General features: G+C 45.9%; 1 protein-coding gene across 1 annotated transcript in view; it reads right to left on the bottom strand.

The window, feature by feature from the left end:
• The window catches only part of LOC117505980 (zinc finger and BTB domain-containing protein 40-like), a gene marked incomplete at its 3' end in the record, with an annotated part of 143,295 nt that overhangs the window by 19,869 nt on the left and 108,634 nt on the right, over nt 1-14,792 (bottom strand). Inside the window, 1 exon segment of the mRNA XM_034165523.1 lies at nt 3,272-3,436. Coding sequence (XP_034021414.1) covers nt 3,272-3,436 — 165 coding nt within the window.

Here is a 14,792-nt window from a genome sequence, read left to right as displayed (position 1 = left end):
CCTCCACAGGGATACTAGAAAAGCTCCAACAGAGGTGTGAGTTGAAGATCTGTCAGACAGTGGACATCTCCAGATGTTCCCAGTTCACCCTCACTATCTGTTTGGGCTTACCAGGTCTGTCCAAAGTTCTCCCCCACCCTCTGATCCAATTCACAACCAGATGGTGATCATTTGACAGCTCTGCCCCTTTCGTCACCCGAGTGTCCAAAGCATGCGGCCTCAAATCAGATGATACGATCACAAAATTGATCATCAAAACCTCCGGCCTAGGCTGCCCTGGTACCATGCACACTTATGAGCCTCCTTATGGTCGAACATGCTAGTCCGTGACTAGCACAGAAGTCCAACAACAAACAACCGATCGGGTTTAGATCAGGGAGGCCATTCCTCCCAATCACGTCTCTCCAGGGGCCTCATGTACAAAGGCTGTGTACACACAAAAACATGGCATACGTCCTTTTCCACGCCAATGTTCAGATGTATCAAAAGTGAAATAATTGTGGAAACGCAAAGTTCCTGACAATTATATTGGTGGATATAAAAGCACACACAAAGTAATGAGGAAAATGGTATTAACAATGGTCATGTTAGCGTTGTTAGAGGACCTTAGAAATGGTGCAATCCAAGGTGAGTGAGTATTCAGGGAACTTGAGGATTTTTTGCAAATAATGACTCATAAGCTGATTTCGATTACCAACACCACTGTTACTGGAGCTGTGCACAGAACTGCGGCTGGCCCCCCACTGGGCATTCCAGCAGGAGCTGACCGATTGGTCAGGAGTGTGCTAGTCAACCTTGAGCCGAGTCATACTAGCTGTGTGGAACACAACAATCCAAATGTCTAGGTACATCACATTCCAACATTAAAGCACAATTTGCAGCGAGAGCCGGTTTCTCGAATGTAATTGGAGTTATTGACTGCACACATATTGATATAAAGGCGCCATCACGTAATGAATTTGTTTTCGTTAACAGGAAACAATCAATGTTCAAATATGATTTGAACATTGTGATGTGCAAATGCATTGGGCTTGGTTGGGAACAGGCTGAAGGCTGTACCGGTGCGCAGTGGGTGGCTGCTTGGTGAAGAAATGGTTTATTCATGAAATTATTCCAAATGAAACCAGCATGGGTACATTTGGGCATGTATGCATTCAAATATGTTTTTTGTTATTATTAATATGTTTGGGTTTTTTTGTATTTTGATGGTGAAAGTAGGCCTGCAGAGCTTCTTAACCGATTGTCTCCCTGTGTTAAGTATTTGTCAATAAACACGTGTAAAGTTGTGCGTGTCACATACTGTCAGCCGCGGAGTACCACTTTTTTTTTTAACTTCAGTGTGTGTGAGGCCACAGTGTTTATGCCCTTCCACACACACGCTCCCACTAACCTGTTTTACTGTTTCATGCTTATCCCATGTGACAGCATACCAAGTAAATTATCCCTGTATGTCTCCATGTCATTTCCATCATCTGTAGCTCACACTCAGTTTAATTTCTTTTCTGTATTCGTGTTGACTGATCTGATGGAGTGGGGATCCCCAGCTCCCAAGGCCTATTTAAAAACAATTGCATATTTAAATAGCGGCATGGACAGGGAGGAGTTTGGTGCATGTACACTCAATTCCATGTTCAGTGGGATGTACAAATAGAACGCGCTTGGAATGCGCATATGCACACTTTGATACATCTGGATATTTTTGTGCTTACGACAGTTTCTGGATTTTAATGTGCTCCACGTTTCAGTAGGAAATCCATGCAAGTCTTTGTACATGAGACCCCTGGTGTCTCTGTCATTGTTCATGCGTGCGTTGAAGTCCTCCAGCAGAACAATGGATTCCCCCACTGGAGCATGATACAGGACTCCATTCAGGGACTCCAAGAAGGCCGAATACTCTGAACTGGTGTTCAGTGCATATGCACAAACAACAGTCAGAGTTTCCCCCCTGCCACCCAAAAGCGCAAGCAGGAAACCCTCTGATCTACCGGGGTAGCAGCGCTCAGCCGGGGACTTGTGAGTATCCCCACATCCACCCGGCGCCTCACACCCTGGGTAACTCCAGGTCCAACCCCTATCAAGGAGAGTGGTTCCGGAGCCAAGGCTGTGCATGGAGGCGAGGCCCACCAGATGTAACTGATAGTGCTCCCCTTCCTGCACAAGCTCCGGCTCCTTCCCCTACAGCAAGGTGACGTTCCACACCCCCAGAGCTAGCCCCTGCTGCCTGGATCTGGTCTGTCAAGGCCATCGACTTTCACTGCCACCCATGGGAGAGCGCACCCAACCCCAGCAGTTCCACCTACGGGTGGTGAGCCCACTGGGTGGAGATGGAAGGTCCACGTTGATATTTGAGCCATGGCCGACCGGGTTCTGAAGCAAGCTCAGCCACCAGGCACTCGCTGATGGGCCCTCCGCTGGGACCTGGCTCCAGATAGGGGCCTCGGGCTTCCTCTAGGCCAGGTCACACTTCCTCTTCCTCTTTTATTCATGGGGTCATTGTGAACCATTCTTAGTCTGGTCCCTCACCTGAGACCAATTTGCCATGGGAGACCCTATGAGGAGCACACAGGCTCCAGACAACACAGCTCTCAGGTCCATAGGGGCACACAGACCTCTTCACCATGATAAGGTGATGGTTCCTGGATATGTTATAGAGTTATGGGGTAAAAACAGCAAGAACGGTGACAAAAGTCAATTTCAGTTTGTACAGGGGTCAAAAATTAAATTTGCTCCAATTTTGGTAAAAAGTGATACAAATTATTGGTTGAGCAAATAGGACTAATAAATGGAATAGTTTTGACTGTACTGAATGTTTGGTATCAAAGTAAAGGTCAAACCTTGTTTGACCTTTACTTTGTGCAAGGTTGATGTCCATTGGATTGTATGACATGTGACATATGTTACCCCGTAACGTGATAACTAAACATGACACATGGTGCAAATTATACCTTTTTGGAATCTTTATGATCAGACAAATAACAGTTATATATAGTTTTTATTTTTGTCCCCTGTGTAATTCTTCAACGGAGCCCTACTTGGCTGCCTAATGAAAATTCAAGTGGCCAATAGTTTTTTTTTCAAGAGTTAATGTAAGAGCAAAGCAAATAACTTTATATGGAAATAGACTTCCTGTTTAATAAAGCGGATGAGTCGCAGACAGTTGAGCCTGTATGTAAACTTGTGGCCACATGAACAGCTGACTTTACTCCTATTCTTGTCTGTAGTGTTCCAGTCATTTTGGAGAGCACTGTGTGTGTGTTTGTGTGTTACTTACTGTGGAAGGTCTGTAGGTGGACTGTGAGTCCGCTGGCCTGGCTGTAGCCTTTTCCACACTCGCGGCACACATAAGGTCGGTCTCCGGTGTGTGTTCGCACATGTCGCGTCAGCTCAATGGACTGGGCAAAAACGGCCTTGCAGTACTGACACACGTACATCTTCCCTGGAGACACACACACACACACACACACACACACACACACACACACACACACACACACACACACACACACACACACACACACACACACACACACACAGGCTGCTGAGCCATAGATGCAATTCTTGGCTGAATTCATGAATTCCGTTCAGACTCGCAGACCCAGGAGCTGAGCGAGATAAATATGTAGACCCAGCTTTGGTTCCCAGTCACAGTACTTGTACAGTAGTGTTCAGAATAATAGTGCTATGTGACTAAAAAGTCCAGGTTTTGAGTATATTTCTTATTGTTCCATGGGAAACAAGGTACCACTAGATTCAGTAGATTCTCACAAATCCAACAAGACCAAGCATTCATGATATGCACACTCTTAAGGCTATGAAATTGGGCTATTAGTTAAAAAAAAAAAGTAGAAAAGGGGGTGTTCACAATAATAGTAGCATCTGCTGTTGACGCTACAAACTCAAAACTATTATGTTCAAACTGCTTTATCAATCCTGTGAATCACTAAACTGGTATTTAGTTGTATAACCACAGTTTTTCATGATTTCTTCACATCTGCGAGGCATTCATTTTGTTGGTTTTGAACCAAGATTTTGCTGGTTTCCTAGTGTGCTTGGGGTCATTGTCTTGTTGAAACACCCATTTCAAGGGCATGTCCTCTTCAGCATAAGGCAACATGACCTCTTCAAGTATTCTGACATATCCAAACTGATCCATGATACCTGGTATGTGATATATAGGCCCAACACCATAGTAGGAGAAACATGCCCATATCATGATGCTTGCACCACCATGCTTCACTGTCTTCACTGTGAACTGTGGCTTGAATTCAGAGTTTGGGGGTCGTCTCACAAACTGTCTGCAGCCCTTGGACCCAAAAAGAACAGTTTTACTCTCATCAGTCCACAAAATATTCCTCCATTTCTCTTTAGGCCAGTTGATGTGTTCTTTGGCAAATTGTAACCTCTTCTGCACATCTTTTATTTAACAGAGGGACTTTGCGGGGGATTCTTGCAAATAAATTAGCTTCACACAGGCGTCTTCTAACTGTCACAGCACTTACAGGTAACTCCAGTCTTTGATCATGCTGGAGCTGATCAATGGGTGAGCCTTTGCCATTCTGGTTATTCTTCTATCCATTTTGATGGTTGTTTTCCATTTTCTTCCACGCGTCTCTGTTTTTTTTGTCCATTTTAAAGCATCAGAGATCATTGTAGATGAACAGCCTATAATTTTTTGCACCTGCGTATAAGTTTTCCTCTCTCCAATCAACTTTTTAATCAAACTACATTGTTCTTCTGAACAATGTCTTGAACGTCCCATTTTCCTCAGGCTTTCAAAGAGAAAACCATGTTTAACAGGTGCTGTCTTCATCCTTAAATAGGGGACACCTGATTCACACCTGTTTGTTCTACAAAATTGACAAACTCACTGACTGAATGCCACACTACTATTAACTAACTAACACTAACACTACACTACTAACACCCCCTTTTCTACTTTTTTTTTTTACTAATAGCCCAATTTCATAGCCTTAAGAGTGTGCATATCATGAATGCTTGACCTTGTTGGATTTGTAAGAATCTACTGAATCTACTGGTACCTTGTTTCCCATGGAACAATAAGAAATATACTCAAAACCTGGATTAATCTTTTTAGTCACATAGCACTACTATTATTCTGAACACTACTGTATGTGTCCATCAACCCTTCTGCATCGTCTCAGTCCAGGCTAGATTTGTGTGCAGTGGCAGCAGACTCGTCTCACACTGTGGATTTTAAGATTAATAAGCCATCGGATCTTTTATGATGAGGCTGTGTGTCATTATGTGACCTGTTTGGTTTTATCAGTTCCTGGTGAACATCACCAAAGTGGTGGAAACTCTTCATACTTTGTTTTGGCTCTGGGTAAAGTTGTTTCTACTGTTTAAGGACTTCAACTTTCATCACTGGTTTCAGAGCATTTTCTGTTAACATTTGTAATATCTCTTTCATGTCCAGTCAGTGACGACAATATGATTTGTTGGACCTGTTGCTGTAAAGGAAGGTAGCGCCTTGGGGCAACTGTTTGTTGTGATTTGGCGCTATATAAATAAAATTGATTTGATTTGATTTAATGCTAGAAGACCCGGCTGTCTTGGGGCATACTCTTTGGAATGGAGCCGTGGATAATATAGTTGATGAGAGTAACTCAGCACGGTGTAGTTTGTTGGATGTGGTTGCCGCTACCCCAACTCTATGGTGAATGAGCTTAAATGTAAAAGCAGGAGACTGGAGTCTATGTGGTATCATTTCAGGCTGGACAAGAGAGTTAGAATGAATCTGGGTATGGATGATTTAGCTCAGGGCCCCATCACACTTAGCATGAATGAGCAGGAAACAAGCCGAATGGGGGGAAAAAGCCAAATGTCGAGGTACAGTCAGGAGGGACAGACATTTGGACAGCCATGTACAACCCAATGAAGTTGGGACATTGTGTAAAATCTAAATAAAAACAGAATACAATGATTTGAAAATCCTCTTCAACCTATATTCAATTGAATACACCACAAAGACAAAATAATGTTCAAACTGATAAACTTTGTTGTTTTTGTGCAAATATTTGCTCATTTTGAAATGGATGCCTGCAACATGTTTCAAAAAAGCTGAGACAGTGGTATGTTTACCACTGTGTTACTTCACCTTTCCTTCTAACCACACTCCATAAGTGTTTGGGAACTGAGGACACGCATGATTGGGTATAAAATGTAGCGCCATGGCCTCGATTCACCCTAATTAAATAAATACATACATATACATAATGAATACATTAATGCTGTCTCAACAAAAACCTGAGTTTTCAACTGGAGACAGACTGTGCTTCCACTATCAGTTGAGAAATTCCTAAGTCATCTGGAGATCTTCAGATAAAGCTTGGAGACATCCCCCATGAGCCAACACTGGGGTTCACAGCAAAACAAAACTGTAATTCAAGGTTCTTCAAAGGCAAGCCCTTGCCTTTTTATCAGTGAATTCTCGGTCATTATAAATTACATGACATTATAATTGCTTCACGTCAAAATCTGAGCTTCTCCAGGCCAGGAGAACCCAAATTTTATGACTTCAAGCCTGGACAGAACCTCTCCTCATTGCCAGGGGACCCTTCCTCCATGATAACACGTGGTCAAAAAACTTTATCTTGACAAGCAGCTATTGTATTTAGTTTAAAGCAAAGGAAAAGACCTTTCTTTTAAAATAAAAAAGAATTCCATCAGTATTTCTTTTATTCATATATAAAAAAATTCTAATGTGTTGTACTGATTAAGCAAACAAAATGCTTGCATATAATCATTCCACTATATTGACATGTGCTCATTTTAATTGATGTGTGTAAGTGTGACCTTTCTGTATTATCTAAAATGTTGATGTTGAAGTATTCTGTTTATCCAAAGGATGTGTCCAACTAGTAATAATGTGTGTCCATTTGAATGTCTGAGAACAAATAGTTACCAAAATTTTTAATGTGTTTAAATAATTGAATCATTTGTATCTGCACTGTGACCACATGAGGTTTCTGTGAATTTACACACCCTACATGGGCGGAGTTTAGTGACGTCAGTCCCCTTTAAAAAGTTAGAACAGAGTCTTCTCTGCGCTTCCCAACGCTCTTGTTGGGGAAAGTGTAGTGACACGGACCCACAACAGGGGGCGCAAATGAACGGTCAATAGATGAGCCAAAAGGTAACAATTTAATGTTGTGAATGTGCACAACGATTATACAGACAATCACAGAATCTGATAGCAGTCAATACACCAAGGTGATGTGTGGGCAGGCTCGAGGATAGAAGACGTCTGTCCTGAGAAGAGCCGGGACCACACGATTTCCACCGCCACAGAACCTGGTGAATACTGGAGCCGCCAAGTCCCGAATTCCCAGGTGATCACCGTCCCCGACTGTCGGATCTGGTACTGCTGGCGAGGAGCACAAACAGTGAGATGTGGGTGTGTGCACACCAAGTAACAAAAACAGTGAGAAGGTGGAAAGTCACCTCCACCTCTAATCACACACTGGTGCAGCTCCTGTTACACCACTTATCTGGCTTGGGTGTGAAGCGAAGCCGTCGCTGTTCACACCAAACGCCAATCCAGCAGATAAGGCACACCACAGGAAAGCGGCTGCAAAAAGAGTTCAGACTATGACAGTTTTAGATACAGCAGAGAATATTACCTTCACAGGTAGATGATATCTCGGCAACGAGGTGGAGATGACGTCCGGTCTTTATGGAGTGAGATGATGTAGTGTAGATGGGTGACAGCTGTCACCCCCGGCTGTGTCCGTGGCGGCAGCGCCCTCTCATGCCTGAAGCCTGCACTTCAGGCAGGGCGCCCTCTGGTGGTGGGCCAGCAGTACCTCCTCTTCTGGCGGCCCACACAACAGCTCTCTCTCTGCCGCGCTTCTCTTTTTCTTTTCCTTGTAGAATGCTTAATTTTTATTTTTGGGACAAGGACCCATTGCTAAGTTAAGCTACCACGTGGCATTCATTCATCCTTTACTTTGACAAACTTAAAGTTTAATCTGACGCTTTAAGGTGCGTCAAGTCTTTTGAATTTTTAAGAGAACATCCGAGCTGAGCTTTTCAAATTAAGAGCGAATTTACCAAAAAGCGACTTTTCCTCTTTTTGTAATTTTCCAACGTTTTAAAGTTTTACCTTTTTTCTGAATTCACAAAGACTTTTAATCTGGCTCCAACAAACTTTTTAAAAGCTACCAGAAACCATTTTCAACAAACACCTTTCACCTCTGGGGTCAAGCCAGCTGACGACCCAGCTAATTTCAAACAGCTGATGTCCTGACTGCAAGCAGCCATCCTGTAGGTACCGTCAACTGACAAAGCCGTTGGGATCACTTGGGGAAACCGCTGAGTTAACCCCTCCGATCCAAATGAGCTACAGACGTACGTACGGATGGAACCGCCCGAACCGCCTCTTCAACAGCAGCTAAGTGACCCAGTTCAAGGTTCCAGGAAAAAGGTTTGTTGTCAAAGGATACAGGTGGCTCCTTTTTAAACATATTCATGTTTGTTTAATATTTTTCTTAATAATTGGCTTCAAATTTTATCACTAAATTCTAATCAGATTTATTTACTTGAAGTCTTTAAGCTTCATCTCTCTCTTTCTCAATATCTCATGAGTTAGTAAGAAATGTACACATAAATGAAGTTATTTAATCACTGTCCATAAAATGCCAGTTAAATGTTCATTTCTTGTATAAATTGTAAAGAAATTGTAAATATTTCTGCTGTGGTTCATTTTGTGTTCAGAAGGAAACCCTTGGTCAACCCTATCATGTGAATTCACTTTCAGATCAGAGACTGATTTAATTAAATTGAGACTGATTAATTCATTTGAGCGGCCGCATCAGCAATGGAGGTGGAGAACATGGTCCACTCGGACTCAATGTCTCCAACCTCCCCTGGGATCTGGGAGAAGCTCTCCCGGAGGTGGGAGTTGAAGACCTCCCTGACAGAGGGTTCCGCCAGTCGTTCCCAGCAGACCCTCACGATACATTTGGGCCTGCCAGGTCTGACCGGCTTCCTCCCCTCCCAGTGGATCCAACTCACCACCAGGTGGTGATCAGTCGACAGCTCTGCCCGTCTCTTTACTCGAGTGTCCGAGACACGTGGCCGAAGGTCAGATGATACGACTACAAAATCGATCATCAACCTCCGGCTCAGGGTGTCCTGGTGCCACGTGCACTTATGGACACCCTTGTGCTCAAACATGGTGTTCGTGATGGACAAACTGTGACTAGCACAGAAGTTCAACAACTGAACACCACTCGGGTTCAGATTGGGGAGGCCGTGCTTCCCGATCACCCACCTCCAGGTCTCACTGTCGCCGCCCACGTGGGCGTTGAAATAACCCAGGAGAACAATGGAGTCCCCACTGTGAGCGCTATCTAGTACCCCTCCCAGGGACTCCAGGAAGGTAGGGTACTCTGCAATGCTGCTCGGCCCGTAGGCCGAGACAATGGTGAGAGACCTGTCCTCGACCCGAAGGCGTAGGGATGCGACCCTCTCGTTCACCGGAGTGAACTCCAAGACATGGCGACTGAGCTGGGGAGCAATAAGCAATGCAACCCCAGCTCTCCGCCTCTCCCCGTGGGCAACGCCAGAAAAATGAGGAGTCCAGCCCCTATCCAGGAGTTGGGTACCAGAGCCCATGCTGTGCGTGGAGGTGAGCCCGACTATCTGTAGTCGGTATCTCTCAACCTCCCGCACAAGCTCAGGCTCCTTGCACCCCAGAGAGGTGACATTCCACGTCCCAAAACCCAGGGGCTGTGAGCATGGACCGGGCCGCCGGGCCACCCGCCCTTGACCGCCACCCAATACTCTCTGCACCTGACCCCCATGGCCCCCTCTGCAGATGGTGAACCCACAGGAGGGCGGGCCCACGTTGCTCCTTCCGGCTGAGCCCAGCCGGGCCCCATGGGCTAAGGCCCGACCACCAGGCGCTCGCACGAGAGCCCCAACCCCAGGCCTGGCTCCAGGGTGGGACCCCGGCTCCGCCATACCGGGCGACGTCTTGGTCATGGAGGTTCTGAGCTGCCCTTAGTCTGACCCGTCACCTAGGACCTGTTTGCCTTGGGAGACCCTACAGGGAGCACAAAGCCCCCGACAACATAGCTCCTAGGATAATCCAGGTACGCAAACTCCCCCACCACGATAACGTGGCAGCCAGAGGGGGAGCCTCGGATTCAGGAGGAGCAGTGTGGTTTTCGTCCTGGTCGCAGCACAATGGACCAGCTCTACACGCTCCATCGAGGGTTCATGGAAGTTCGCTCAACCAGTCCACATGCGTTTTGTGGATCTGGAGAAGGCATTTGACCGTGTCCCTCTGGGCACCCTGTGGGGAGTGCTCCGGGAGTACGGGGTCTGGGGTCCTTTGCTAAGAGCTATCCGGTCCCTGTACGACTGCAGCAGGAACTTGGTTCGCATTGCCGGTATTAAGTCAAACCTGTTTCCAGTGCACGTTGGCCTCCACCAGGGCTGCCCTTTCTCACCGGTTCTGTTCATTATTTTTATGGACAGAATTTCTAGGCGCAGCCAGGGTGTAGAGGGGGTCTGGTTTGGGAACCACAGAATCCCGTCTCTGCTGTTTGCGGACGATGTGGTTCTGTTGGCTTCGTCAAATCAGGACCTTCAGCGTGCACTGGGGTGGTTTGCAGCCGAGTGTGAAGCGTCCGGGATGAAAATCAGCACCTCCAAATCCGAGGCCATGGTTCTCGACCGGAAAAAGGTGCTTTGCCCTCTCCAGGTCGGTGGAGTGTCCTTGCCTCAAGTGGAGGAGTTTAAGTATCTCGGGGTCTTATTCACGAGTGAGGGACGGATGGAGCGTGAGATCGATACACGGATCGGTGCAGCGTCTGCAGTGATACGGTCACTGTATCGGACAGTCGTGGTGAAGAGAGAGCTGAGTAGGGGGGCAAAGCTCTCGATTTACCGATCGATCTACGTTCCGATCCTCATCTATGGTCATGAGATTTGGCTCATGACCGAAAGAACGAGATCGCAAGTACAAGCGGCTGAGATGAGTTTCCTCCGCAGGGTGGCTGGGTGCTCCCTTAGAGATAGGGTGAGGAGCTCGGTCACTCGGGAGGAGCTCGGAGTCGAGCCGCTGCTCCTCCACGTCGAAAGAAGTCAGTTGAGGTGGCTCGGGCATCTTTTCCGGATGCCCCCTGGACGCCTCGCTGGAGAGGTGTTCCGGGCACGTCCCATTGGGAGGAGGTCCCGGGGAAGACCCAGGACACACGGAAGGATTACATCTCTCGGCTGGCTTGGGAACGCCTTGGGGTTCCCCTGGAGGAGCTGGGGGAGGTGTGTGTGGATCGGGAGGTCTGGGCGGCTTTGCTTGAGCTGCTGCCCCCGCGACCCGACTCCGGATAAAGCGGAAGAAAATGGATGGATGGATGGATAATTCATTTGAGACTGATAAATTAATCAATGTTTAAATTAAAGTACCTATGCTATAAATAGGTGGTGCCCTGAGTAATAATTAAATAATAACTATTAAACCCTAAATTGTTACTTATTTTGGTGACTCATCAGATGTGCCTAACCCAATCTAATTCAATTTGGGAGTTTAACTACTTATTCTGCTACATATTTATGGTCCCCCATTGTGAGCTGATCCTGTATATTTGTAAATTACAAAAAGGAGCATCCCCAAAAGGTTCAGCCGTTCACAAGCAAAGATGGGGTGAGGATCACCACTTTGTGAACAACTGCGTGAAAAAATAGTCCATCAGTTTAAGAACAATGTTTCTCAACATTCAATTGCAAAGAATTTAGGGATTCCATCATCTACAGTCTATAATATAATCAGAAGATTCAGAGAATCTGGAGAACTTTCTACACGTAAGCGGCAAGGCCGAAAACCAACATTGAAAGTCCATGATCTTCGATCTCTCAGGCGGCACTGCATTAAAAACCAACATCACTTTTTAAAGGATCTTACCGCGTGGGCTTAGGAACACTTTAGAAAACCACTGTCAGTTAGGGTTAGATGTGGACGGATTTATAATTTATGGAATTGAATTTATTGAATTTATTAGATTACAAAAAAAAAAAAAAAACACTCATTTACACACCACAAAATCAATACAAAAAAAGAAAAAAAAACCCCAAAACAAAACAAACAATTATACATCAACTAAACAGTCTTAAACGAAATCATGTCACAGAGTTTTAAAATCTTTGATTTGATAAACAATGGACTGGTATGATCCCGATACCCTGCATGGTGAATTATTCTTAATGCTCTTTTTTGAAGGATGAAAAATGGTGCACTGTAGTTTTATAGTTATTGCCTCATATGTCAGCACAATAAGTCAAATAAGGTGCAATCAATGTGCAATACAGAGTATGTAGTGATTTGCCAACAAGGATGTGCTTTGTCCTACACTCAACAAAAATATAAACGCAACACTTTTGGTTTTGCTCCCATTTTGTATGAGATGAACTCAAAGATCTAAAACTTTTTCCACATACACAATATCACCATTTCCCTCAAATATTGTTCACAAACCAGTCTAAATCTGTGATAGTGAGCACTTCTCCTTTGCTGAGATAATCCATCCCACCTCACAGGGGCGCCATACCAAGATGCTGATTAGACACCATGATTAGTGCACAGGTGTGCCTTAGACTGCCCACAATAAAAGGCCACTCTGAAAGGTGCAGTTTTGTTTTATTTGGGGGGGATACCAGTCGGTATCTGGTGTGACCACCATTTGCCTCATGCAGTGCAACACATCTCCTTCGCATAGAGTTGATCAGGTTGTCAATTGTGGCCTGTGGAATGTTGGTCCACTCCTCTTCAATGGCTGTGCGAAGTTGCTGGATATTGGCAGGAACTGGTACGCGCTGTCGTATACGCCGGTCCAGAGCATCCCAAACATGCTCAATGGGTGACATGTCCGGTGAGTATGCCGGCCATGCAAGAACTGGGACATTTTCAGCTTCCAAGAATTGTGTACAGATCCTTGCAACATGGGGCCGTGCATTATCCTGCTGCAACATGAGGTGATGTTCTTGGATGATGGCACAACAATGGGCCTCAGGATCTCGTCACGGTATCTCTGTGCATTCAAAATGCCATCAATAAAATGGACCTGTGTTCTTCGTCCATAACAGACGCCTGCCCATACCATAACCCCACCGCCTCCATGGGCCACTCGATCCACAACATTGACATCAGAAACTGCTCACACGAAGCCACACACGCTGTCTGCCATCTGCCCTGAACAGTGTGAACCGGGATTCATCCGTGAAGAGAACACCTCTCCAACGTGCCAAACGCCAGCGAATGTGAGCATCTGCGCACTCCAGTCAGTTACGAAGACGAACTGGAGTCAGGTCGAGACCCCGATGAGGACGACGAGCATGCAGATGAGCTTCCCTGAGACGGTTTCTGACAGTTTGTGCAGAAATTCTTTGGTTATGCAAACCGATTGTTTCAGCAGCTGTCCGAGTGGCTGGTCTCAGACGATCTTGGAGGTGAACATGCTGGATGTGGAGGTCCTGGGCTGGTGTGGTTACACGTGGTCTGCGGTTGTGAGGCTGGTTGGATGTACTGCCAAATTCTCCGAAACGCCTTTGGAGACGGCTTATGGTAGAGAAATGAACATTCAATACACGAGCAACAGCTCTGGTTGACATTCCTGCTGTCAGCATGCCAATTGCATGCTCCCTCAAATCTTGCGACATCTGTGGCATTGTGCTGTGTGATAAAACTGCACCTTTCAGAGTGGCCTTTTATTGTGGGCAGTCTAAGGCACACCTGTGCACTAATCATGGTGTGTTGCTTGCCTCTACTGGTGGTTGGCTCTCACTGCGGTATTGTATCACTTCCTGTTCCGGAGCACAGCGGTGTTTTGCGGTATCTGTTAGCTGTTTAAACTGCGTAGTTAGATTGATCTAGTTAACTAGATAATGATTTGTTTCACAATGTAATCACGTGCCTTAACTAAAGCACTCCCTCTGCTGAATCACCTCTAAATTATTTACACATTATTCACTTTGTGTGTTTTTAGGAATCTGCTAGCTTAGCGCAGCTACTAGCTCTTAGCCGGTTTAGCATGGCGGCTTCTCCTGTCTCTCCCGCACTTTTCTGCTCTGGGTGTGAAATGTTTAGTTATTCCTCAGCTGCCTTTAGCAGTAACGGTACTTGTAATAAGTGTAGCTTATTCGTAGCTTTGGAGGCCAGACCGGGCGAATTGGAGACTCGGCTCCGCACCGTGGAAAATTCTACAGCTAGCCAGGCCCCTGTAGTCGGTGCGGACCAAGGTAGCTTAGCCGCCGTTAGTTCCCCTCCGGCAGATCCCGAGCAGCCGGGAAAGCAGGCTGACTGGGTGACTGTGAGGAGGAAGCGTAGTTCTAAACAGAAGCCCCGTGTACACCGCCAACCCGTTCACATTTCTAACTGTTTTTCCCCACTCGGCGACACACCCGCCAAGGAACAAACTCTGGTTATTGGCGACTCTGTTTTGAGAAATGTGAAGTTAGCGACACCAGCAACCATAGTCAATTGTCTTCCGGGGGCCAGAGCAGGCGAAATTGAAGGAAATTTGAAACTGCTGGCTAAGGCTAAGCATAAATTTGGTAAGAATGTAATTCACATCGGCAGTAATGACACCCGGTTACGCCAATCGGAGGTCACTAAAATTAACATTGAATCGGTGTGTAAGTTTGCAAAAACAATGTCGGACTCTGTAGTTTTCTCTGGGCCCCTCCCCAACTGGACCGGGAGTGACAGGTTTAGCCGCATGTTCTCCTTGAATTGCTGGCTGTCTGAGTGGTATCCAAAAAATGAGGTG

Source organism: Thalassophryne amazonica, unplaced genomic scaffold (genome assembly GCF_902500255.1).
Source record: "Thalassophryne amazonica unplaced genomic scaffold, fThaAma1.1, whole genome shotgun sequence".
NCBI classification, from domain to species: Eukaryota; Metazoa; Chordata; class Actinopteri; order Batrachoidiformes; family Batrachoididae; genus Thalassophryne; species Thalassophryne amazonica.
The sequence above is the reverse complement of the archived record's forward strand: the minus strand, read 5'-3'. Positions and strand labels throughout refer to the sequence as shown.